The sequence below is a fragment of the Vipera ursinii genome (assembly GCF_947247035.1).
Source record: "Vipera ursinii genome assembly, chromosome: 1".
NCBI classification, from domain to species: Eukaryota; Metazoa; Chordata; class Lepidosauria; order Squamata; family Viperidae; genus Vipera; species Vipera ursinii.
Window position 1 is genome coordinate 196,931,070 of NC_139512.1, and position 26,329 is coordinate 196,957,398.

Sequence of the window (26,329 nt, forward strand, 5' to 3'; positions counted from 1 at the left end):
TGCTGTATGGATTCTCGTTTCTTTTTTAACTATTGCAAATTAGTGATATAGTGAACGAATGTTGATAGTACTCAAAATTTATGTTAACTTCAGATTTATAACTACCATATAGTTTAAATTTTATATGAGAGATTTTGCTAGATCAATACATTACCTTCTGCCAAATATCTGTTTTTGAATGACTGTAGATGAAACAAAAATGGACAGCTATCAATTCATTTTGAATGCAAAGTTAAAAAACTGTGCAGATCATTTCCTTCAAATATGTTGCCAGTTTATCTTTCTGAATAATATGTTAATGTGGTTGCTTTAAAAATATATTTAAACATGATATTTAGAAAGGGAAGAGGAAACATACCATGGACAATGTTTGTTGCCTATACTTTTTATAAGATAATCCTGGAGAGAAACCTCTTTATTTCCATTTTAAAATAACAGAGTAAAAATTGTTGGTCAATTATGAAACGGTGTATTAATATGGTACATGATTTTTACAGTGACACCTTTTTTATATATGTGATGAAAAATATCCAAAACATCTGGGATTAGAAATGCAGAGTTATATGATAATGGTATGAATTTTAAAGTAGATAGGGTTGTAGCATCATAGCTAAGCAAATGACTTATGATCTTTTAATGCATTATTCCCAAGGAGAACTATTTGACACAGGTCTCAAATTCCGATGTCTATGTCTCCCTCATAGATAACATATTGTTAAAAGGGGGAAAAAAGAACCAGGATTATATATATTGGGAATGATATGTCCCTCGTTTTAGGGCTGAAAAGTCCTTAAATGGGGTTAAAAGAAGCAGACTTACACATTATATACCAGACCAAGTATTTCAGTACTGGAAGACTATTTAACCATTTCAGATAGATGGAGAAAATCTTATTTTATCTCTCTCTCCCTCTTTCCCTCCCTCTTGTTCTCTCTCTCTCTCTCTCTCTCTCTCTCTCTCTCGTATTTGTATCTGTAAATAGAAAATTGAGAAAAAAGTTCAAATCAAGTTTTCAGTACAGTACTGTAGTTTACTATGCACATGAAATTATTAATATGATTTTAGTGATCATAGGTAAACATCCCCATTTTGCAGTTTAAAACTGATACAGTCTAAGATTTCTATGCTTGAAATGCCTTGAGAATACAGTTTCCAAGTGGGTGGTTTGTTTTATCTAAAAGCAGGAGGGCAGGATGTTACACTGTGGAGAAGCCTACGAGTTCTAATAAAGCATAACAAATGTCTGCCTACCTTACAGTTGAAAAACTGACAGGTGCCGACATCATTGGGTGGATTTCATAAGTACAATTACGGACTGAGGATGGCTTCATACTTCTACACTCTAACCATCCCCAAATATAGAAGAGTCTTCTCCCTAGCCCATTTCAATGTCTTGCCCTCATACTTATAATAAATTATAAGTATGTTTACAGGTTTCAATTTCTAACAGCTTCTCAATTAAAAGATAGCCCATATATGTCATAGTCTGATACATATTCTTCATTGTTAGGTTAGCTTAGTAAAGAACAGAAAGAAATTTATATATTCCCTATGTTTATATTTGTTTCGGCTAGAGACTTCCCCATCCAATAGACAAAGTAAGAAAAACAGTAGTATAACACCTATATGAAACGGAGAAGAGATAATCATCTTGGATTGATTGTATTGGCAATAAATGTTCTGTAGGAGAAATCTAAAGGCATAAAGGAAGGTGTAATTAAAGGCTGTGATTAGCTTCCACAGGATGGAGTAAGTTCTCTGCTCCACTTAATTTTTTTTTAAATCTTCAAAATAAATAAACAAGAAGCTGGCATGATGCAGAGCAAAGCACCAGCATCATTTATTTACAATAATACCACTGGGACCAATATGGGCCATGTAGAAAATCTTAGATAATAGAAATGATGAGAGACTGCAGCACATTTGGAAATGTGCCTATCTGTTCAGAAAAACAAACAAAAAGTACAGAACTAAACTAGGTGATAGTGAACAACTTGAAAACGGATAGAAATCTCACCTGTTTGTCATCTAGTGCAGGGATGTTTTGTGTTTATCCCTATGGCAACCATTTTGCGAGATTGCCTGTGACATATGATCAAAATTCCCAAAGGGCTCACCATCCTCTCTTATAAGAGATTTGTAAATATGTGTCAAACCAGAATCAAAGGTTTGAAAAGGAGCAATGGCTGAAGATAGAATGGGAGCAATTTCACTTCCATGGCTTTAGCAGACGGATATAATGAAAATGGGACAGAATTCAAAGGGTATTATTTATGGGTTTCACCTGTTTTTCAGTGTTGAAAAAAAGACCCAAATAGGAAACAAAAGCAATTCAGAATAAACTTAAAAACAGTTAAACCAAAAATAATTCAATAAAACACTTTGAAAGTAACATACTTAAAACTAAATAGCTTAAATGCACACTATTAAACCAAAATCAGAAAGAATACCTACATAACCTTTCCAGCAAAATAACATTTTAATAAAGCTTTAATAATTGAAAATATTTCACTGAGAGATTCACAGATGTTTTGAATTACTTTATTCTTTATCCTAAATATTTATATAATTTTTACTTACTTTGTTCATCTTAAGGATTATCTTGGACTTAATTGGTTAAAAATGCTATTCTTTATGTTCTAAGTTTTAAATAATAATTGTTACACGGAAGTACAATAATTTCTTCAGCTATTTTAGCCTTTCATTGTTTTAAATTATTTTTGTAAGAAGATACTATTTTTCACATATGAATGTATATATTACAGAAATAATTTAATTTAATACATTAATATTTATACCATCCAAACCAAATATTTTACATTTTATAATAAAATTGAAATAACCAGCATTGAAACTGACAATTATAGAATAGTAATGAAGAACTGTGAAAGGGTATGTATCTTTTTAAAATTGTCATTATTTTATGATTTTTGAATTGATCGTTTCTTGAATACTGTATGTGTAACTTAAAATGCCAAATCAAAAAATGCAGGGCCTATTTTATCAATAGTATTGCAGTTTATAGGGTTGTACAATACCTTAAGGACAAAGTTTGTGTATTCTTTATGTTTCATTCTATGGAATGCAAAATTTATTTTATGGTATATTTCTGTCAGATTTCTTCTGTAAGATTTATTTGCACTCAAGGAAGCATTGTATTGTTTGATGACCAATATATGCAAAAGTCGTATGGGATATAACAAACATTCTGCTAAAGCTGGGATACTGTAACTTCAAAAATTTGAACAACTATAAGACAACAGAAAACAGATAAAGAAAACTTTAATGTGCAAAGTGGCTGTCCCCTTTTTGCAGCCTCAATGTACTATTCACATATTTTACCTCAAAATCATGTACTTTCAATGTAAGATCTATTTACGATAGTAAATCTTAGTTAAGATTGAATAGCTAGATAGCAAAAGTGAAATCTGCATTATGAAGGATTATTTTGCTCTTTACTTGGTTAACCAGCTATATAATTATCTCCTAAGCACTTGCAACCAAGCAAGCATCTAAGCAATTCTTTGAGATTCATGCTAGAGGTACAAAAAGGATATGAGTGAAGTTTAAAAAATCCAAAAATTAGGCTAAATGTAGTCACTGAAGTATGCAGTCAGAAGGACTGGAATGCACCTAATATGCTTGATCAAAAAGCAGTGGGTAATGTCAGTTCTGAAACCCACACCTGGCTACATCTCAGATCTTGCCTTGGATAAAATACACATGGATTTGGCCTAACAGACAAGAGAAGCAAGGGAAAATGCATCATGGCAAAGAGATTAATTTTAGATGGTGAAATTGGGAAAAAGTAATTTGAAACCTTAAAATTCTACAAGCTAGACTCCAGCAGTATGTGGATCAAGAACTACCAGAAGTACAGGCAGGATTTCGAAGAGGCAGTGGAACTAGAGATCAAATTGCTAACATACGCTGGATCATGGAGAAAGCTAGAGAGTTCCAGAAAAACATCTACTTCTGCTTCATTGACTATGCTAAAGCCTTTGATTGTGTGGATCATAACAAACTGTGGCAAGTTCTTAAAGAGATGGGCATACCAGACCATCTTATTTGTCTCTTGAGAAACCTATATGCGTGCCAAGAAGCGACAGTGAGAACTGGACACGGAACCACTGATTGGTTCAAAATTGGGAAAGGAGTCCGGCAAGGCTGTATACTGTCGCCTTGCCTATTTAACTTATATGCAGAGCACATCATGAGAAAGGCAGGGCTAGATGAATCAAAAGTTGGAATTAAGATTGCCGGAAGAAACATCAACAACCTAAGATATGCAGATGATACCACTCTAATGGCAGAAAGTGAAGAAGAACTAAGGAGCCTCTTGTTGCGGGTGAAGAAGGAGAGTGCAAAACTTGGGTTGAAACTAAACATTAAGAAAACCAAGATCATGGCATCTGGCCCTCTCAATTCCTGGCAAATAGATGGGGAAGAAATGGAGGTAGTGACAGATTTTATTTTCCTGGGCTCCAAGATCACTGCAGATGGGGACTGTAGTCAAGAAATTAAAAGACGCTTGCTCCTGGGGAGGAAAGCCATGGCAAATCTAGACAGCACACTAAAAAGCAGAGACATCACCCTGTCAACAAAAGTGCGTATAGTCAAGGCTATGGTCTTCCCAGTTGCAATGTATGGCAGTGAAAGCTGGACCATGAGAAAGGCTGAGCGCCAAAGAATTGAAGCCTTTGAACTATGGTGCTGGAGAAGACTCCTGCGGGTTCCTTGGACTGCAAGGCGATCAAACCGGTCAGTCCTAGAGGAGATCAACCCTGACTGCTCTTTAGAAGGCCAGATCCTGAAGCTAAAACTCAAATACTTTGGCCACCTAATGAGAAGGAAGGACTCACTGGAGAAGAGCCTAATGCTGGTAAAGGTTGAGGGCAATAGAAGAAGGGGACGACAGAGAATGAGGTGGCTGGATGGAGTCATTGAAGCAGTAGGCGTGAGCTTAAATGGACTCCAGAAGATGGTAGAGGACAGGAAAGCCTGGAGGAACATTGTCCATAGGGTCGCGATGGGTCGGACACGACTTCGCAACTAACAACAACAACAACAATTTGAAACCAAGTAGATGCAGGAATATGGCATTTTCCAAGAATAAAGAACTGCTAATCCATAAAGAAGATAAAACATTTATAATTGCCCAAGGTTTTTATTAAAAACCAATTAGTGTGCTGCAAAAGTGATGGAAAAATTAAGCAGAAAATGTAATTTGATTTAGAGTTCTGGAGAATTTATGAACTTACATAATTTTAATGGCATTTTGGTTGTTCATAGTATAGATAATCCCAAAGTAAGCTAAGTAATCTTTCTTATTTATTCATCAGAAGAAATTATATGTAATGACTAACTGATATAGTCTTTTGCCCAATCATGCATTCGGTGGTTACATTCTTACATTTTTATGTAGTAGTAGCACTGTTTGGTGAAATACTCAAGTTGTAACCCAGTAGCATCTCTCAGGCTCCTATGAAAGCCAACATTATAATGTTCAGAGGACAATTCTAAATCAAAATAATTTCATAATTGTGTTCTTATGTTGGAGTAATATCTTTTCTAGGCAAACTGCATATTTTAAGGAGAATAGATTCACATTTTTAAAAAATATTTTTAATAGAAATAGTATTTTGATAACACTACAAATGTTTAATATTAGCAACAAATGTAACAAGACAGCATGTGTGTGTGTGTGTATGTATATATGTATGTGTATATATATTTGCCATATTCATATATAGAGACGCCTTTGTTGAGTGCCTCAGGGCTTCTCTTTTCCCTCCTATTGACATAAACCACTGGTTGAGATAACTTGCTAGTTTGGAGTTCAGTATCATTATTCCTGATCATACTCAGGATATATACTCATACCCAAGGCTGGCTGTGCATGAAGACCGTATAGGTCTCAATAAGGAGGTACCATTTCCATTTGAATCCTACCAAAACCCCTTGGCCATGAAAGTTAGGGTCACCTAGATTTCCCATTTTTAAACTTGGATGAAAAAGCACTTCTCTTTTCAAGAGTGATACATAATTTGGGGTTTGTTCTGGATTTACAGCTCCTCTCAATGAGTAGATGGCAGCTGTGATCCAGAAGACCTTTACAAACTGCTGGTGCACCAATTGTATCCTTTCTAGAGCAGGAGTACTTCAGATTGTGACTCATGTTCTAGTCACTTTATGATTCATGCTTTACATGGGCTTGTCCTTGAAGACCTTCTGGACGTTTCAACTAATTCAGAATGCAGCAGCATGGGCAGTGATGGGCATGCTCCATTATGCCTGTGCAGACCTTTGCAAGCTGCACTAATTGCCAGTTTGCTTTTGGGTATGATTCAAAGTGCTAATTATGACCTATAAAATCTTACATAGCTCCTTGAGAGTCTGCTTATCTCCTGTGATGTTGGACCAGCCATGTCAGTGTAACAGGGTTAGTGTACTCAGGTTGCTTTGATTAAACAGTGCCCTGTATCAGAATTCAGGAAGTTCTTTGTTGCAGCACCTGCCTTCTGCAATATGGTTCCTGCTGAGGTCTGGATGGCTTCCACCCTGATTGCTTTGGGCTAGGGTGGTTACCCCTTCATGGATTACTGCCTTGTCAGGGTGAAGGGGCTTGCATAATTCAATGAAGCTATGAGCTATGCTGTGCAGGGCCACCCAAGACGGACAGGTCATAGCAGAGAGTTCTGACAAAATGTGATCCACTGGAGAAGGAAATGGCAACCCACTCCAGTATCTTTGCCATGAAAACCCCATGGTTAGTACCAAAAGGCAAAAAGATACAATGCTGGAAGATGAGCCCCTCAGGTCAGAAGGCGTCCAATATGCTACTGGGAAAGAGCAGAGGGCTAGTACTAGTAGCGCCAGAAAGAATGAAGCGACTGGGCCAAAGCCGAAAGGACGCTCAGCTGTGGATGTATCTGGTGGTGAAAGGAAGGTCCAATGCTGTAAAGATTTATTCTCCATAGGAACCTGGAATGTAAGATCGATGAATCAAGGAAAGCTGGACGTGGTCAAACAAGAGATGACAAGACTGAACATCGACATATTAGGAATCAGCAAACTAAAATGGACAGGAATGGGTGAATTTAATTCAGATGACCATCAGGTATACTACTGCAGGCAAGAATCCCTCAGAAGAAATGGAGTAGCCTTCATAGTCAATAAAAGAGTAGGAAAAGTAATACTGGGATACAATTCCCAAAATGACAGAATGATCTCAGTTCGAATCCAAGGCAAACCATTCAATATCACAGTAGTCCAAGTCTATGCCCCAACCACCAGTGCTGAAGAGGATGAAATTGACTGGTTCTATGAAACCCTACAGCACCTTATAGAACTAACACCAAAAAATGATGTCCTTATCATCATGGGGGATTGGAATGCTAAAGTGGGAAGCCAAAAGATAACCGGAATAACAGGCAAGTTTAGCCTTGGAGTACAAAATGAAGCAGGGCACAGGCTGACAGAATTATACGATGGTCATCGCAAACACTCTTTTCCAACAACCCAAGAGATGGCTCTACACATGGACATCACCAGATGGTCAACACAAAAATCAGATTGACTATGTGCTCTGTAGCCAAAGATGGAGAAGCTCTATACAGTCAGTAAAAACAAGACCAGGAGCTCAGACCAGGAGCTTCTCGTTGCAAAGTTTAGGCTTAAACTGAAGAAATTAGGGAAAAGCACTAGGTCACTCAGGTATGAACTAAATCATATCCCTGATGAATATACAGTAGAGGTGACAAATAGATTTAAGGAATTAGATCTGATAGAGTGCCTGAAGAACTATGGAGGGAGGTTTGCAACATTGTACAAGAGGTAGCAACTAAAACCATCCCAAAGAAAAAGAAATGCAAGAAAGCAAAATGGCTGTCTGAGGAAACTGCAAATAGCTGAGAAAGGAGGGAAGCGAAAGCCAAGGGAGAAAAAGAAAGATACACCCAATTGAATGCAGAATTCCAGAGAATAGCTAGAAGAGATAAGAATGCCTTCTTAAATGAACAGCGCAAAGAAATAGAAGAAAACAATAGAATAGGGAGGACCAGAGATCTCTTCAAGAAAATTGGAGATATGAAGGGAACATTTAATGCTAAAATGGGCATGATAAAGGACCAAAATGGCAGGGACCTAACAGAGGCAGAAGAGATTAAAAAGAGGTGGCAAAATTACACAGAAGAACTATACAAGAACAAGCTTAACATCTCAGATAACCACGATGAGTTGGTCACTGACCTTAAGCCAGACATCTTAGAATGTGAAGTGAAGTGGGCCTTAGAAAAGCTGAGCAACAACAAAGCTAGTGGAGGTGACAGTATTCCAGCTGAGCTATTCAGAATCTTAAAAGGATGCAGTAAAAGTGCTACACTCAGTTTGTGAGCAAATTTGGAAAACTCAACAGTGGCCACAGGATTGGAAAAAATCAGTTTACATTCCAATTCCAAAGAAAGGCAGTGCCAAAGAATGTTCAAACTATCGCACCATTGCACTCATTTCTCATGCTAGTAAAGTTATGCTTAAAATCCTACAAGCTAGACTCCAGCAGTATGTGGATCGAGAACACCAGAAGTACAGGCAGGATTTCGAAGAGGCAGAGGAACTAGAGATCAAATTGCCAACATATGCTGGATCATGGAGAAAGCTAGGGAGTTTTAGAAAAAACATTTACTTCTGCTTCATTGACTATGCTAAATCCTTTGATTGTGTGGATCACAACAAACTGTGGCAAGTTCTTAAAGAGATGGGAGTACCAGACCATCTCATTTGTCTCTTGATAAACCTATATGCGAGTCAAGAAGCAACAGTGAGAACTAGACAAGGAACCACTGATTGGTTCAAAATTGGGAAAGGAGTCCGGCAAGGCTATATACTGTTGCCCTGCCTATTTAACGTATATGCAGAGCACATCATGAGAAAGGCAGGGCTAGGTAAATCGAAAGTTGGAATTAAGATTGCTGGGAGAAATATTAACAACCTAAGATATGCAGATGATACCACTCTAATGGCAGAAAGTGAAGAGGAACTAAAGAGCCTCTAGTTGAGGGTGAAGAAGCAGAGTACAAAAGTTGGGTTGAAACTTAATATTAAGAAAACCAAGATCATGGCATCCAGCCCTCTCAATTCCTGGCAAATAGGTGGGGAAGAAATGGAGGTAGTGACAGATTTTATTTTCCTGGGCTCCAAGATCACTGCAGACAGGGACTGTAGCCAAGAAATTAAAAGACGCTTACTCCTCGGGAGGAAAGCCATGGCAAATCTAGACAGCACACTAAAAAGCAGAGACATCACCCTGCCAACAAAAGTGCTTATAGTCAAGGCTATGGTCTCCCAGTTGCAATGTATGACTGTGAAAGTTGGACCATAAGAAAGGGTGAGCGCCAAAGAATTGAGGCCTTTGAGTTATGGTGCTGGAGAAGACTCCTACGAGTCACTTGGACTGCAAGGTAATCAAATTGGTCAGTCCTAGAGGAGATCAACCCTTTAGAAGGCCAGATCCTGAAGTTGAAACTCAATTACTTCGGCCACCTAATGAGAAGGAAGGACTCACTGGAGAAGAGCCTAATTCTGGGAAAGGTTGAGGGCAAGAGAAGAAGGGGACGACAGAGAATGAGGTGGATGGATGGAGTCACTAAAGCAGTAGGCGTGAGCCTAAATGGACTCCAGAAGATGGTAGAGGACAGGAAGGCCTGGAGGAACGTCGTCCATGGGGTCGCGATGAATCGGACATGACTTTGCTGCTAACAACAACAGGGTGGTTGGAGCCTGTTGCTGGATATATTATTCGTTTGTGGTTGTTGACCAGATTTGCTAACTTGTTTACTGTTTTATTTTCTATTTTTTAGTGTATGTTTGTGGTCTTGTTTTTAGGCTGTGAGCTACTCATTGCAGTTGGGTGGTGTCTAGGCCAAATAAATAAATGGCCTTCCTTTTTCTTTTAAGGAAGCATATTTAAAATTAGCTTAGATCTGGCCTCCACAAATTCTAGAGGGGAAAAGAGCCACTGATTAGAATCAATAGTGGATACAAAAAATACCTACTGTATCTGGGAGCTAATCAGCTGTTAAGTGGTTAGTTGAGCAGTGGCAGTGTTGAAGCCACTAGCACTAGACTGATAGCATTCATTTCAGTTCCTCTCTGGCATTATCATTCCTATTGATTAATTGATTATGTGCCTTCAAATCAGGGTTGACACATAACTGTAGGTACATTTTCTCCATGATGATCAGTCGCTAATCTGATCTTTCAAGACTTACAGTGGTGCACTCATTGCCACTGTAACTGAGTCCATCCTCCTTGTTGCTGCTTGTTTCTTCCAACTTTCCCAGCATTAGAACCTTCTCCAGAAAGCTGGGTCTTTGCATAATGTGTCTGAAGTATGATCGTTTGAACCTGGTCATTTGTACATTGTGTGAGATCCCAGAGGTGTTTTGTTCAATTACATATTTGTTTGTTTGTTTGTTTGTTTTTGACTGTCCATGATACCCCCAGGAGTTTTCTCCAACATCAGAGTTCAAATATTATTCCTATCCGGCTTCCTCAAAGTTCAATTTATGCTTCCATAGTGAATCATAGGGAATACTATTGCCTGCACTGTTCTAATCTTTAAAAGTTATGCAGATAATCTTTGACTATTATTTAATGATGGTTCCAAGTTTCAACAGCCTCAAAAACATGACTTATGACTATCCTCAAAATTACAATCATTGCACCATCCTTGTGGTCATACAATTGCAATTCAAGCATTTGGCAATTGGCTTTCATCTACAACAGTTGCAGCGTCTTCTGCCATGTGATCACAATTTGCAACCTTCCCAGCTGTCTGCAGTAATTCAGGAAGCTGGATTTGCTTAACGACTGTGTGATTTACATTCTACTCTATATGAGGGAAGATGATTATTGGAAGGGATCTGAGTAGTCCTTGGCTTACAATCATTCATTTAGTAACCGTTTAAAGTTACAACAGAAAAAATGACTTATGACTTATGAAAGGTCAAAAAATGGGGCAAAACTCATATAACAAATGCCTCACTTAGCAACAGAAATTTTGAGCTGAGCTGTGGTCATACGTTGAGGACTATCTGTAGCTATCAAAGATAAAAAAAAACTGATGACTGAGGGATTTCCATAGGACATCTAAAATGGAAATTAAAGAAATTCCAACTATGGTAATATCACCATGGCCAGTTCATTATAATTTTTTCCTATTTTTTACTGATGAGTGGTATATACATCTTGCCACATGCTGTAAACAAGCTATCTAAATTTTGAGGTTGATGCAGTTTCTTTGTAACATGCATGTGAGGAAATGATAACTATAAATTATTAGATAACCAAAGACTGCATTATTTGAATTTAATTGACTAAATTCAGTCCGCATTTACTATATGACCCCTAAGCTCCACACAACTGCTATGTTTCCTTCCTTTTATTCTCATTTTCCAGATATTTGCTACTACTCTTTCCACAATGTCCAGACATCTGAACTACTTCCCACTGTTTTCTTTGGAACCAAGATCCACTCAGTTTCATAGCATTTGCTTACTTCTCAAATATTCTTTCGTTTAGTTTCTGTGAAATATTTTCATCCAATAGTTTAAGCATTCTCTTTTCAGCAACCACTCTGATTGTCACAATTTCATAAAAGAACTTCCTCTCATATTGTATTTGAAGAATCAGTGAAAACTTAAGATGCCCAGCTAGTGGCTAGTACATAGTGACTGTTCTGTCTGCAGCAGAGAATAAGCTGTGTTGGATCTACTTGTGGTAATTATGTAGAATTACTGCATTACTGTCAATTTATTTATTTCACTGATGTACTGTGCAGTAGCCAAACCCACCGAGTAATTTACAAAATAGAATTTATAATCTTAAATATAAGAATGTATCCCACTGTGCTATCTTTGAAGACAGGTAGACACTGGAGCTTCTGTGTGTGTACATCTTTAAAAAAGACTGAGAATTTTGTTCAATAATTTACTGAAGTGCCTAAGAAGAAAGAGGAAAGGGAAGAAGAAGAAAAAACACCCTCTTACCACGGCTCTTTTGACTGTAAGCTGAGAGTCCAAATACTAGTTAGCAAGAAATTGCCACTCAGAGTTTGTCATTAAAAAAATAACTTTACCTGTTGAACTGGTATACAGTGAGCGTATAAACCTGTGTGTGGGAGGCAATGCTCTACTGCTTGTTTGTAGATATGCCTTTGAGATGGATAGATAAACCTGTGAGATGGATCTCATTTTGGAGTATCATTCAGTTTAGTTTGTTACTTGTATTCCATGTTGGTTTGCCTAGTGCTTTGGTATTGCTGAAAATGGCTGTAAAGGTAAAGGTAAAGGTTCCCCCGCACATGCGTGCTACTTGTTTCCAACTCTAGGGGCCGGTGCTCATCTCCATTTCAAAGCCGAAGAGCCAGCGCTTGTCCGAGGACGTCTCTGTGGTCATGTGGCCGGCATGACTAGACGCCAAAGGCACACGGAACGCTGTTACCTTCCCACCGTAGTGGTCCCTATTTTTCTACTTGCATTTTTACGTGCTTTCGAACTGCTAGGTTGGCAGAAGCTGGGACGAGTAACAGGCGCTCACTCTGTTACGCGGCACTCGGGATTTGACCCGCCAAACTGCCGACCATCTGATCGACAAGCTCAGCGTCCTAACCCACTGAGCCACAACGTCCCTTGAAAATGGCTTTGTTTTATGTCAAATTCTTTACAATAAAAATTCATGACAGTTTTTCTGCATATGTACCCTTCAGATGACTATACTTTTTGTGTCTACTGCATGAAAGGCAACTATGATTCCTGCTGACTTAGGAAGCATATTGCCAATTTGCTAGTTTTGCAGCCTAAATGCCAGAATTAAAGATGAGATTTGTACTATTAATCTATAATATGAGTTAGCTGTGTCTAATTTTCCTGCATTTGTCAAGAAATTGAATCCCCCCTTATATTTTGATAAATCTGATTCAAGTAACATTACACTTTGGTACTGCTCCTGTACATGTTATTGTGTAAGTTGTAGGATCTCCAAATTTTAATAAACAGTACCTTATTCTTAGGGACGCGGTGGCTCAGTGGGTTAGGACGCTGAGCTTGTCGATCAGATGGTCGGCAGTTTGGCGGGTCAAATCCCGAGTGCCGCGTAACAGAGTGAGCGCCTGTTACTCATCCCAGCTTCTGCCAACCTAGCAGTTCGTAAGCACATAAAAATGCAAGTAGAAAAATAGGGACCACTACAGTGGGAAGGTAACAAGAGTTCCGTGTGCCTTTGGCATCTAGTCATGCCGGCCACATGACCACGGAGATTTCCTCGGACAAGCGCTGGCTCTTCGGCTTTGAAATGGAGATGAGCACCGGGCCCTAGAGTTGGAAACGACTAGCACGGGGAACCTTTACCTTTACCTTATTCTTATCTATAATATATCACAGTCAATTTTTAAAGTAATACTTTTTAAAATATCCTTACTGCCTATTGTAAAAAGAGAAAAATTCTTAACCTGTATAAATATAGCAGTTTAAACATGTTACAGTAGAGAATAGTCAATTCATTTTTGAAACCATGTATGTTGTGAGTTCAAAGAATTATCTCTATGAAGGTAGAATTGTAGCTGAGGATCACATCTACCATTCAGAAATTCTCTAATTTGAATCCTGACTGTCAATAAGTTGTATAGATAATCTAATCAAGCCAACTTTTAAACCTCTACAGTATCTTCTTCAGTATTGAGATAGCCTGTCCTATTTATGCGCGTTAATATGTATAAACACTTTTAATGCTAGAAGGAGCCATCAGAGCTGATCATCATCATTCAGTTTTTAAGCAAACAACAAAAATTGCAGAAAAAGTTGTTTCAATGCAAAGTTTAAATATTGACCAAACAGCAGCAAAATAGAGTTGGCATTTAAGGGGCTGAAGTTGAAATGGCAGGAAACAGCAGTTAGGGTTACATCTAAGTAGAACAGTTATATAAACATTGACCAAGTAACTTCCAATCTCAAGCTTGGGGAAAAGCGTAGAATTTAAACCTTATGTATGGCTCTGTTTCTGTGTTTCGCAGTAAGAAGTTCTTCCCTATATGTATGAATTCTATCTTGTTTGCAAAAAAGGAACCTATCTAGCAATGTCACATCTGTGAGTTTCCGCTTTAAGCAAGTTCCTGAATATAGGGTTAAATATCTGGAGAATCAAGATTTGTTGCTATGCCTGACATGGTTACATGTTACAGGTTAGATAGCTGCATGCCTGTCTTCTACATAGACCTCAGTCCATTATTGCAATGAATTCATAGTTCACTGCTGAATTTAAGAACTATTCAATTTGGTTGAGGGAATTAAATCAAGACAAGTCTGTCAAGTATTCTGTAAATGGAACCTAAGATTATATGCAGTGTATATTATACTGAATGTGATATCTGTGAAGTTCTGTACAATTTAAATACATCCATCTGTCTATACTATTATTGATAGAATATGTGGTTTTAAGATTTGCTGCTCTCATTTCTAATTTGTTGTTGTTGTTAGTTGCGAAGTCGTGTCCGACCCATCGCGACCCTATGGACAACGTTCCTCCAGTCCTTCCTGTCCTCTACCACTCATTTCTGATACTCAAGGTTAAAAAAAAAAGACGAGAGTGAGGTACCAGCAGTATAGGACAATCTGTTAGCTCAGGGGTGTCAAACTGCTGGTCTGCGGGCCGGATGCATCATAGAGAAACTGCGCCCACCCCATTGCCAGCAATGGCAAAAAAGTCGTGATATGTCGCGACACGTCATGTGACGTTGCGAGTTTGACACCCCTGTATTAGCTGGTCCGCAGATTAAAAAGTTCTTAAAATGTTCAAGGCCACTGTAGACTGATAGGTAAAAAGATTTTATGCCAGAGTTGTAAGGAGTAGGGTATGTTGATGTTATTGTATTGGGTCAGATGTGATATGTAAGAACATATCAAGCCATTATCATGGTAAAGAAATATGGTGATGGTGCATTGCAGAGTCTGAGACTGGAATGTGTTCTTTTAAAAGTCCTTATGGGCTTTAGGGGACCAGTCATATGAGCACTGCTCTATATGACTGGTGTATGGTGATACTAACCTTTTATATTGGAATTATTGCAGAGTAAGTTGTATTTCCCTAGCTCTCTCCCCCCCCCCCCCCGGAGCTATTATAAAATAAATACAAGGCATGTCTGTATCTACCTTAGCACAAGGATATGCTATTTGTATCTATGAAGAAATATGGGAAAATATTGTACAAATTGGAAAACTGATCTCAGGGATTTCTTAGGTTAATCAGTGTTAATCAGACTGATGAGCTAGCAATCTTTGTTCATTCTTTGTTTTCATTTGGAAGTTGGTTTATTAGAAACGTGGACAGATCCTGTGAAAATATATCCTCAACATTATGCTGTTGAGAGAATATAGAATATCAACTATGAATAGCTAAATGTCTGTGTTTTGACTTATTTGGAGGGCAGTTTTGTTAGAATGATTTATGTAACATATGTGCTTTTTAAAAATAAATAATATATTTCCACAAACCACAAGCTATTAAACTGAAACTTCCAGTATTTATTTTCAAGTGTAATATAAATAAAACCTGGTTCTTCCATTCTGCAGAAGGATAGAATATAGTAAACACAGACTATATAGTTTCCCATAGGTTGGTAGAATACATCCTATGTGAAAGTATTTCTTGCTTATTTTCCTTTCCAAAGATATGCTAATGTAGGTTAACGAATGAGAAGGGACTCTTATAATATGACCTTCATTCAAAAAGCATATATTTGCATCAGTGTTGCAAATAATGCAATAATGTATGATATTTTACTGCTGTTGCACAAGCACCAGAAAATGGATACTTCTGAGCCGTGTTACTTTGGATGTATTCTTTATGGCCAGATCGCTTTCACTCAACAGATTTATCTTTCTTAACTTTTCAAAATTAACTATCTACTGTTTAATCAGACTCAGAAATAATTTCTAGTTTAGGTTAGTGATCTGTAGAAAAGCACTGATTTTTTTTTTAAAAAAAATGATTCTTTTGAAAACAAGAGCAGTTTCAGTGTTGCTTTTAGAAGCATCTTAGTTTTCAACAGGTCTGAAACAGAGAAAGAAAAACTCAGTCAGAGTGCAACTAGGCATAAATATTAAGTGATGCCTCTGAATACAGAAATGTAAACACAAGGGATGCACAATTTTTTTTTTTGATAAACTGAGGTGGAATCCAACATTTCTTGCATGAGTGGCTGTATAATGTGGCCGTGGCTGTGAGAAAAGAAGAGCCCGGCATCTAAGACCCAACACAATGGAAATGCAATGAATCGGAATGCCTCACAGATCATAGCTATGAATCAGAATTTCCAGCAAGGAAAATCTTTTCATGGTGAATTAAGTGGTGGAGGAAGAAAAATGGTGATTGGAAAAAAAAGGTAGGCACAGATCTAGAAACATGGGGCTCAGGGTTCACTGCCGAAGATTTAAGAACTTCAGCTAAAGCTATGCAGAATAGAATGGGGAAAATTGAATTTACTAAACAATTAAGCATTGAATTAATCTACATCCCCGCACCGTAGAGAAGTGGGGGAGTAAACCAAATGGCGCTGAATAAATCAGTGGAGCTCATTAAAAGATAGTGAATATTTCAGGTCTGTTGTCACAAAAAAAGGAGGACAGGCTATCCACAGCATATAGCAGGGCCATATCATTCTTTATTTCTGAGCCACCTTTTTCCTTGAATAGCGGTAGTGTCATACTTCTAATCATATTAATGAACACTTCTGCCAAGGTTATGGTGGGTGGTTCAATATTTTACCTTGTTATCTGTGGCTTTTCTATTAATTACAAGTCAGATCACTAGTCAACAATAGTAGTCAGGAGCAACATAAATAGCATGAGTGCACCCTGGAGATGTAACTCTGAGGATCTGATGCATCCTGGAACTCCCATGGGTTCTTGCAACCTCCCCACATGCTTTGCTAGCCTTTTCTTCAATTACAGTTAATGCAATAGTTTGCCATTTTCTCTTTCTAATTATATTTTCAAGTGGGATTTGTAGCACATAGAAAAACATCCTCCTTTTACATGTTGAGGCACCAGGGCTTTGTGCCTGGCATTGTCTGTCCCCTGGGTGCTGTACCATTCTTTCTGCAAAGCTCTGAATAAACAAGTCCCCCTTTTAAAGCTGCAGTTGTACAAACTGGAAATTTATGCATTAACTGTTTGCATTCTGAGCATGTGTCTCAGATTTCCTCTCACAGCATTCTTACGCTGGTGTGTGCTGCAAACAATTTTGTTTGTCAGAGGGGGGATTCCTTTTTAGAATTTGCACATCCGTGTTTCAATTACTGGATCAATGAACAGATTTGGTTTTCGCACTTTGGGTGACAGAAGAATTAAATAAAATGTGGGGTTTTTTTTCCCAGGCCTTGCCTTTAATTGTGAGGATGCAATTTATCCATAACATATGCCTCTCTTTCTCTCCCTCTCTCCCTCTCTGTCTGTGTATGTCTACCAAGTTTTTAAAGAATGGAAAAGGGGATTTTAATTGGTTAGAAAGAAATTTTATAGTGCTTTTGACATATACAATAAAGTTGTATTTTATTGACTGAATTGCAGATTTGTGAATATCTTAAAGATGCTTGCTTTGGGGACAAATTAGACATGATGGGATGCACTCACTTTTTGCTTTGCATTCATTGTTTGATATATATAACGGAGTGCAAATGTTATGTTTATGTTAAAAAGTGAAGATAGATGAAGCTCTATTTAATTTCTTTATTACCCTTTCCTCCAAACACTTTTCCTCTCTGTTAACCCATATTCACTATCAGACTAAGTCACTGACAAACCTCAAATAGCAAAGAATGCAGGACACTGGTTTCACCCTAATCTCAGTTCTTTCATTGTGTAAAAGCAGATTTTGATTATCTATTTGGTGCATGGAAATAGGAAAAAGGAATAGCCTTGTCATATGTGTTTCTACCATTTAAATTCTGTTTGATTTGATGGTCTAAAGTGTATATTATAATTATTTAAACATAAGGTCATTAAAATTGTTCTGGTTGTGATAGAAATATAGTGGTTGACTTGTTTATTTATTTTCCCCATCTCCCAATTATCTGTGGACAATATCACAATATACTGCTTACTTATGAATACTGATGTCCAGTGAGTTACTGGTATTTTTAACAGCTTAGTACTAAAAGCTAACTAAAATAAATTCTGGAGATAAAGGAAGATGGGAGGGTTGTTGCCATGATTATTTTCCTTAAGAATTTATTCCACAGCGAATTTTTTCCTATCTGAATGTCATTTTTAATGTGCTCAGTGATAAGAATGAACATCTGTTTTCTGTTCAGCACTACAAAAATGTTCTACATGGAACTGAATATATACAATCCATATGAAGACATTGTTGCTCTAATTTACTTTTTATTCTAAAGCTTGGCCCTATTACCCATACACCATGCAGCAGACATCTGACACATAATGTTAAGTATGCTGAACCTGATTCCAAATTATATTTTTATGTTTTCCTGTGTTTGCTGTATGAGATTGCATTATACAAACTATTATGTGCAAATTTCTCCTTCCTCAATAAGGTAATTTCTCTTTGAAATAGGCAACACTATAAAATACAGTATAATATTTTTAGGTTGTACTTTTAACATATGTTAATATGCTTTTAATTTTTATTTTGGTCATCTTCAGAAACTTATCAAGGTTGTATATTGTTTTTTTTCCTGTGCTATGGAAGATATCACTTGTTCTTTAATAATCTGTTTAATTTCCATCTAGCAGCCTTCTTGGAATAGAGACCATGATGACACAGCATCAACACGGTCAGGAGGAACGCCAGGGCCCTCAAGTGGGGGGCACACATCACACAGTGGGGACAACAGCAGTGAACAAGGTAGGAACTTTATGCTGAATCTTGGTGTTTTGAGGGTTCCAGCCTCTAGCACAATAGCTTCACTGTTTTAGAAATAACTTTTGTAATGGAATTTGAATCTGATATGGAAACATGTAATAAGTCCTAGGGATAAATGCCTGTCCTTGATAGTCTGTTCAACCTGACCTTCACCACCAGGGTTGTTTTGAGATGGGGTTTTTATTGTGCAAATCTTTTTTTTTTAAGGGAAGGGGCCACCAGCCTTTCTCTATCTCTAATAAGGAGATAAAAATGAAATATGTAGCTCTGAATGTCTTTTGATTGGTAATGCAAGAATCTCTGTATCTGGTTCCTGGATATCTCTGGAACACAGGTTTTCTTTTCAGTTATATGGATAGTAAATTACAAGAGGGCTATCATACAAGATGCAGATAATGTACAAGTATATTACATTCCCAGCATAGGTTTCTTTTAAATTACAAAACATAGTCAACCACAATGGTATAATAATTCAGACTTCCAAAATGGAATCTGCTTTCCTTTTCTATTTAGGCTCATCTTTCTACACCTACCCTTTTCTTTTTCCTATGTCTCTCCACCTCAATCAATGTTTTACTTTGATTAGGGAGGAAAAATAACAAACTGTATTTTCTCTATGGTTGTTCCATTCAGTTCCCAGTTCAGACTGGAAAGGAATCCACCATTTTTGTTTCTGTATCTTAGTAATTGATAGAAAGGATCCAGTAGAGAGAAAAGAAAGAGTGGAATTTTTTTGATCTAAAAAATCTAAATGGAGAAATCTTAAAATTATATGGTTCTTGGCCCTACCCATGTTCTGCCCATTTTACAAAAATGCCAATTACTTTGTTCCAGAGCCAAACTAATGGTTTATTGAAGGAGAAAGAGATGGTTCTTTGCTTGTTATTTGATGTAGTATGTCCTATGCATAATTAGTTATTATTTTGAAAAAAACACACAGCCAAATACATTTTTTTATTTATGCAAAGTCCAACTGCAATTGATTTCATGATAATTACGTGCTTGAGTTTACGTGCTTCTGTTACTGAAAAAGGTTCTAAATCTACAATGCCCATATATTTTAAAATATAGTTTTATGTTCTTGTTTCATTCATTGTTGGACTACCAATGATTTAGCTGTTTAAAAAAATTGGAAAAATGTACTACAATAGCAAAGTTTAATGTTCAATAAAAATAGTTTTTAAACTGAGATAGTGTTCTATTTTTTATCCAAATGCAAGACTATATCTTTTCAGGCCATATATCTTTATATGGAATTTTAAGTATTCATTTTTTATTTTATTTTTAAAGAGTTGCTGACTTAATCAAAACTGAAGCCTAGTAATTACGGGGCCCCAGAATGGGCAAATTGTTGAAGAGTTGAAGCAGAAACGGGTAACCAACCCCCTTATCTCTGACTTTACTGGAAAATGATATGCAACATAAATTTAAGGGGCCTTTTTTCTTTCAAGTATTTCTTCATATACAGTATGTATTGTTGCAAAATTGGCACATTTTCCATATTGAACCCAGTTGTAACATTAAATTTCTTGTTACATAATTTATCTTTATGTAGTGAGCTCTTCTTTAAGAGTGCAGTACAAAGTCTCCGTGCTCACCTTTGATGCTAAAAATGCTTAAATGATTTAATGTATGAATAATACTGCTTTTAGTGAGGCCTTTCAAAGTAATAATACAACCCCCCCATATGTAACTCTTTCTGCACATTTGCACACTTGTATGACACCCACTTGCTTGAATTGGTTTCATGCAGATGCCCTAATGCAGGCATGTCAAACTCGTGACGTCACGTGAATTCTTCCCCATTGGCGGCAATGGGGTGGGTTTGATTTCATCATGACGCATCGGCCCGTGGGCTGGCAGTTTGACATGCCTGCCCTAATGCATACTGCAGCTCCAGCAACTTTTTTTTTATTATTTTAGTTTTTCTTATTAGTATTTCCCTTCCTACTATCATATTCAACTGAATAGGCATGCCATTAACAGTTGAAGTTTCTTGAATCTAATTTGATCAAGAAGATAAATATGGATCATTGGAGTACCTGCAAAAAGAACCCCTAGAATTAAACTGAATTGATTTTCTTTTAGATATCTTTTAAAAATACTGATTGCATTTGTGCATATAAATGTGTTTCATTTGTGAAACTTTCTTCCTTGAATAACTTTCCTGACTGCAGCCTTATTCCATTTGTCACTACTAGCAGTCAATATAATAGGTGTGTATGCTTCAGTGTCTTTCATGGGGGAAAGAGGAAGAGAGCTTTTGTGGTTCCTATCAGTGGGGGCTTTGGATTTTTATATTCATTCGTTAATTCACTCACTCACTCTAAATGCTTTCCCCTGCCCCTTTATTATTTTTTCATGTAAATTCTCCCATTTGGCTTGCAGTGCAAGGAGAAATATAGAAGAATATCTCTGTAGCAAGAATTCTCTGATGTAGGCTGGGCTGAGGGAAGATAATTGACAAAGGTTTTGCTATGCTCAGAATGACTTTTTAGTTATTTATGTGGTATTTGCTCATCCTTCTGTCCTGGTGATACTTCTAATTATATTGTACATTGGATAATACTATGCACGCTCACTTCTTTATTTTCTTGGCTACTTCTGGTATCTCAATAAGGTATTCAGTGACAAGGTGCATGCTATAAAGAGCAAGGTGTAATGAGCTATAGAATTAGAGTCAGAAACTCTGCAGAATCCTTGTTAAAGAAGTCTAGCTTTCCAAACCAAGTCTGAATATTCTCTAGTATTTAAAAAAAATGAGAATATTATTTTAAAAAACCATCACACACAGTTGGGCAAACTTAATTGTGATGATGGATGCTATGGTAGAATACCATGTAGGAAGCAAACTTTATGGAAAATTGCTGACAGAGTGATTGTGGAGTAATCTGCATTATTCTTTCTGCCTTTTTTTGTGCTGTATGGTGGAGCAGTGCTCCATTGTTTGCCCAGTCACTATGAAGAAAGAAACATTTTCCTTCATGCATAAATTATACTGGTTGGTTTTAGGGAAAAAAATGTTTGGCATTTTGTAATCTTAACATTTAATAAGCTGGAGATGATGATGATGAAGAAGATGATGGAAGAGATAGTGTGTAATTTTAGCAATCTGGTTTGGATCCAGAAGGGAATGAGGTATGGCATGGAATAATGGAATGAGGTATGGCATGGAGATGCAGAGGGAAGGAAAGGAGGAGATATATGGCTACATAAACGTCCATCTTTGGATTTAAAATTTCCCCTCAAAGACAGGTGTTAAAAAAATGGGTAGAAATTGGCTTTGGAAGAGATGAATCTCTTTAAATCTTCTCCTATCCTTTCAGATCTTTGGATGACCTTGTTTTGTATTGAGGAATGAACTTCACAAGCTATGTTAATTAAATGAACATAATCTGTGATGGCATCAAGGCTTAAATCCAAGATAAAAGCTCCACAAAGATTTCAAGGCCAAAACAGCCCAGAGACTTTTCCTAATATAATTTCTCAAAGACAAAACACATAGAGCAGTAGTAAAAACTGTTGTGAGCACTCTACTTAAGGTTGCAACTCTTTACATGTTGCACATTAGGAAATCTGTCTTCACTTGAGCAGTATTGCTTTTGAGGGATAGTTACAGCACATGTCACCGAAATTACTTTATGGAGTTCAATTCAAAGAAACTGACACAAGACAGAGGGGAATCCCTGATTTAGTTTAGTTGCTGTTTTAGGTCTGTCCTTATGTAGGGGAAAATAATAATAATATTAATAATAATATTAATAATATTAATAATAATAATAATAATAATAATAATAATAATAATAATTACTATTATTATTATTTCAGTTTATATACCGCCCTACTCCTGAAGGACTCAGGGCGGTTTACAAGGCAAAATTTAAAAACCATACAATATAAAATTAAAATAAAATAAAATTAAGTCTAGCCCCAAAAAATTAAAATCACAATTTAAAAACATTAAAACCCCTCAGTCCAGACCAGGTAGCTCAAAGAGCCAGGTTTTTAAGTCCCGGCGAAATGAACGAAGGTCATTGAATGAATGAGTGAGAATACTATTTCTTCTTGCTTCTTTCACCTACTTGGAAGTTTTCAAGGAGTTTCAGCTTGTTTGTTTTGCTTCTTGGTTTCAGATACAACTGAGTGAAAGTTCCCTGTGCAAATTCAGTGCCATGCCTTAAATATATAGCTGAAATAAATCCCTGTGTTTAATGGATCAAATTCTTATTTAGGCATTGAAATTATTTTCTATTTATTTATATTCTACATATATAATGTTGTAAGACACTCAGAGTCGCTTTGAAACAAGATGGACAGCAAATAAATTTAATAAATATTCCAAAGCCTAGGCTTTCTATGTCTAATGCCCATTTTTCCCCCATTGGGCTACTAGTGTCCCGGATTCAGACCTTGATATGCAAAATTGTTCTTTAAAGCAAAAGGAAATGAATGTTTCTTCTTAGAAGAAAAGTATCAGTACTGGCAGTGTTTTCTTGGCTTTTGTAAAAGAGTTCAGACAACCTACTGGCAAAAGGCAATTCCATTTATTATTGAAGAGAATTTCAAGGCAGTTGTTTGAAGGTTGCGAAGCTCGCAGACAGAGCTGGATGAAATGGGAAGAGGGGGGGGCACATGTTATGTTCCAGATGACTGAGCAACGATTTATACATCAGCTTGCCTTTTTACATGAAGAAGAAAAGTAATAACAGCACAGACCTAGGCATCTGAAGCAGTCAGATATCTGATGACTAATGGGATAGGTGGGAAAGAGCTCTCTGATTGGATGTCTTAATGAGCACATTTTGCACAGAGTTTGGGCGGCAGTTCCCCTTGACCTTTGCCCTTTATTGACTGAACTGACACTTCATTTTTCACATACTTCCAATTATGGCACAGCTTAAGTGTTCCCTCACTCTTTTAGTTTGTTCCTATATGGACAACTTGAGAGTGGTTGAAATATTTTCATTTGAGCAACGCCATTGCAGTTCACTATTTAATATGTAATCTGAAACTGCCATCATTCTGTAATTTTCACTAAAGATTTTTTTTATTTTTAAGGTAGCATTTTAAAGTTAAGATTTAAATATATAGATAAAACTTGCATTTAAAGTCCTTCCGTGTTGCTCTCCTACTCTGTAAATTCAAGAGTTTGAATGATATGCATTTGTTCCCACACATCTGTTTCTCAAGAGACTCCTGTAATGTGATGCCCTAAAATGCATTTTGACTTCCTACTCTTCAGTTGGCTACAGTTGTCAAGTCCTTAGAGTACATCAAAACATGATTATTATTCACGTACCTGTAATTATATAATGTGTAAATGCAAATTAAAAGTATAGGTCTTTAGAATGATGGCTAAAAATAAGTTTTGTTCAGTGTGTTCATATGAGTAATATAGGAAGGACTTCCTTAAGTTGAGCCTAGATTGTCAGGGAATTATCAACTATAGATAGGGAATATTGTAGAGGATATTATTGTATGTAGTATAGAATCCAAACCAAGCAGCTTTGTATTGTAAGATAAAAAAAGTATGATTTCAAAGAAAAAGTTAAAAGTCATGACTGCAATTTTCAATTATCACTTCTTCAAATTTGAACATATGTTTCCCACCAAGCTAATAAAAATAACAGACCCTTAAACTAAAATATGAACAGTGATATACCAGTAAGCATCTGCACAAATTGACTTCTAGAGTAAAGAGTTGGATATCTCTTTAATAAAACTATTGCTTAATAGTTGGACTATTTGGAAAGATCAGTAACCTGTATCCAGAGATCCTTTAGAAATAGTTATATTTATTTCAAAATGTATGATGTGTTACCTACTTTATTATGTAGCCCTCTGGCACTGTAATAGCATGCATATTTTTACTGTAGTATGGTAATAAAAAGATGTAAAAGGCAGACAAAGGTACTGTCTTTTCAATAAGGTGACCTCTGTTACCAAGTAACTGCTTTACTTATGAGCTTATTAAAAACTAAAAAAAATATATGAGTGTTTCATACTTCATAGGCATTGATGTGAAAATGAGCTTTCCTGTGAGTAGTTTTCTTGATCATTTCTAGAACAATTGATTAGCCAAAGAGCTGCTGTCATTAGCTGACATTGACTGATAGCAATTTGTCACAAGCTCCGAAGGTCAGCCAGAGAGGGAGCTACAGCTTGTCTTTGACTGACCTTTCCTGATGCCATTATCATACTACTGGCTTGACTAGATGTGACCCTCAATTGAAAAAGACAAGGCATCCATCAGGAAGGGGTTGGTTGGCTTTCTGATTATGAATATGTTGTGTAATGCCAGTTGCTTCCAACAACTACCTTAGCTTGGGATTTTATTTCTAACTAGACTTCTGTCTTTAAAACATATCTTTGGGTTTAGATGGAAATTCAACTCAGCCTAAGTTGTCCAGAGAAGTCCTTCTAAAGAACAGGGAGTTCTGATGTGTTAATTTTTTTTTATTTTCCCTGTTTATGAAACCCTCCAGAAGTATTGGAGTGGGGGTATGTTTTGGAAAGGAAACAATTTCATGCACTATCTGTATTTTATTTTGTATTCGTAAGATACTTGGAAAAAATTAAGTTTGATTGGTAACATTTCTCCCCAAATTTCATTGCTTTTCAAAATTAGGCTATAAAAGAGGGTTATTGTTTGTGAAAGAGCAATTGAAAATTGTATTTTTAACCCTATTAAAATCACTTACCACTTTTAATGTATAATTAATCAACTGCTATATTTCTTTGTGATTTTACGCCCTAGATGCTTACATATTATGTATGTTATGCTGTATATTGTCATATCTATTTGTTTAGAATTAAACTAAATAATCAACATGAATTATTTTAGGGTGTGTTTCCAGTATCTAATTTGCCACAGGGATATCATTATTATTCACATTTAGAAATAAAGTGCTTTCCTCATACTTCAGAATGGCTTCTGTTAACCTTTTCAAATGTATAATACTAAATACTCGCCAATTTTGTTCCTCTTTATTCAATTATTTATTTCATTTGTTTGATTGGCACACCATTATAACTGAACTCAGAATCTCAAAATAAAACTTCACCTTTCTTCTATTATCTCATATAGCTTATCAGGATTGCTAAAGAACTTTCTTTTTCCAGAAAGAAAAAGACAAACTCTGTATGATCTAAAAAGAAACAATAAATGCAGGAAGTCCTCATTTAGTGATTGCCTCATACACCACAATAACTGTTCACAGTTATGATGGTATTGAAAAGTAACTTTGCAACCAATACCTGCATTTATGACCCTTGCAGGTCTGTAAAGCAAATGAAACCTGTCCTAAGAACATAAGCATGGTTGCAGTTTCACTTTGCTTAATGACTGAATTGCCACTCCCAATTGTGATTACTAAAGAAGGACTTACCTGTA

General features: G+C 36.6%; 1 protein-coding gene across 4 annotated transcripts in view; it reads left to right on the top strand.

Moving 5' to 3' along the window:
• The window catches only part of MEIS1 (Meis homeobox 1), a 187,967-nt gene that overhangs the window by 23,352 nt on the left and 138,286 nt on the right, over positions 1-26,329 (top strand). For 2 of the 4 annotated variants that reach the window (XM_083369602.1, XM_083369604.1), the window contains exon 7: positions 18,804-18,918. In XM_083369602.1, coding sequence (XP_083225728.1) covers positions 18,804-18,918 — 115 coding nt within the window. The remainder of the gene's footprint in view (positions 1-18,803; positions 18,919-26,329) is intronic. The other 2 variants (XM_083369603.1, XM_083369605.1) reach the window with 1 other exon arrangement.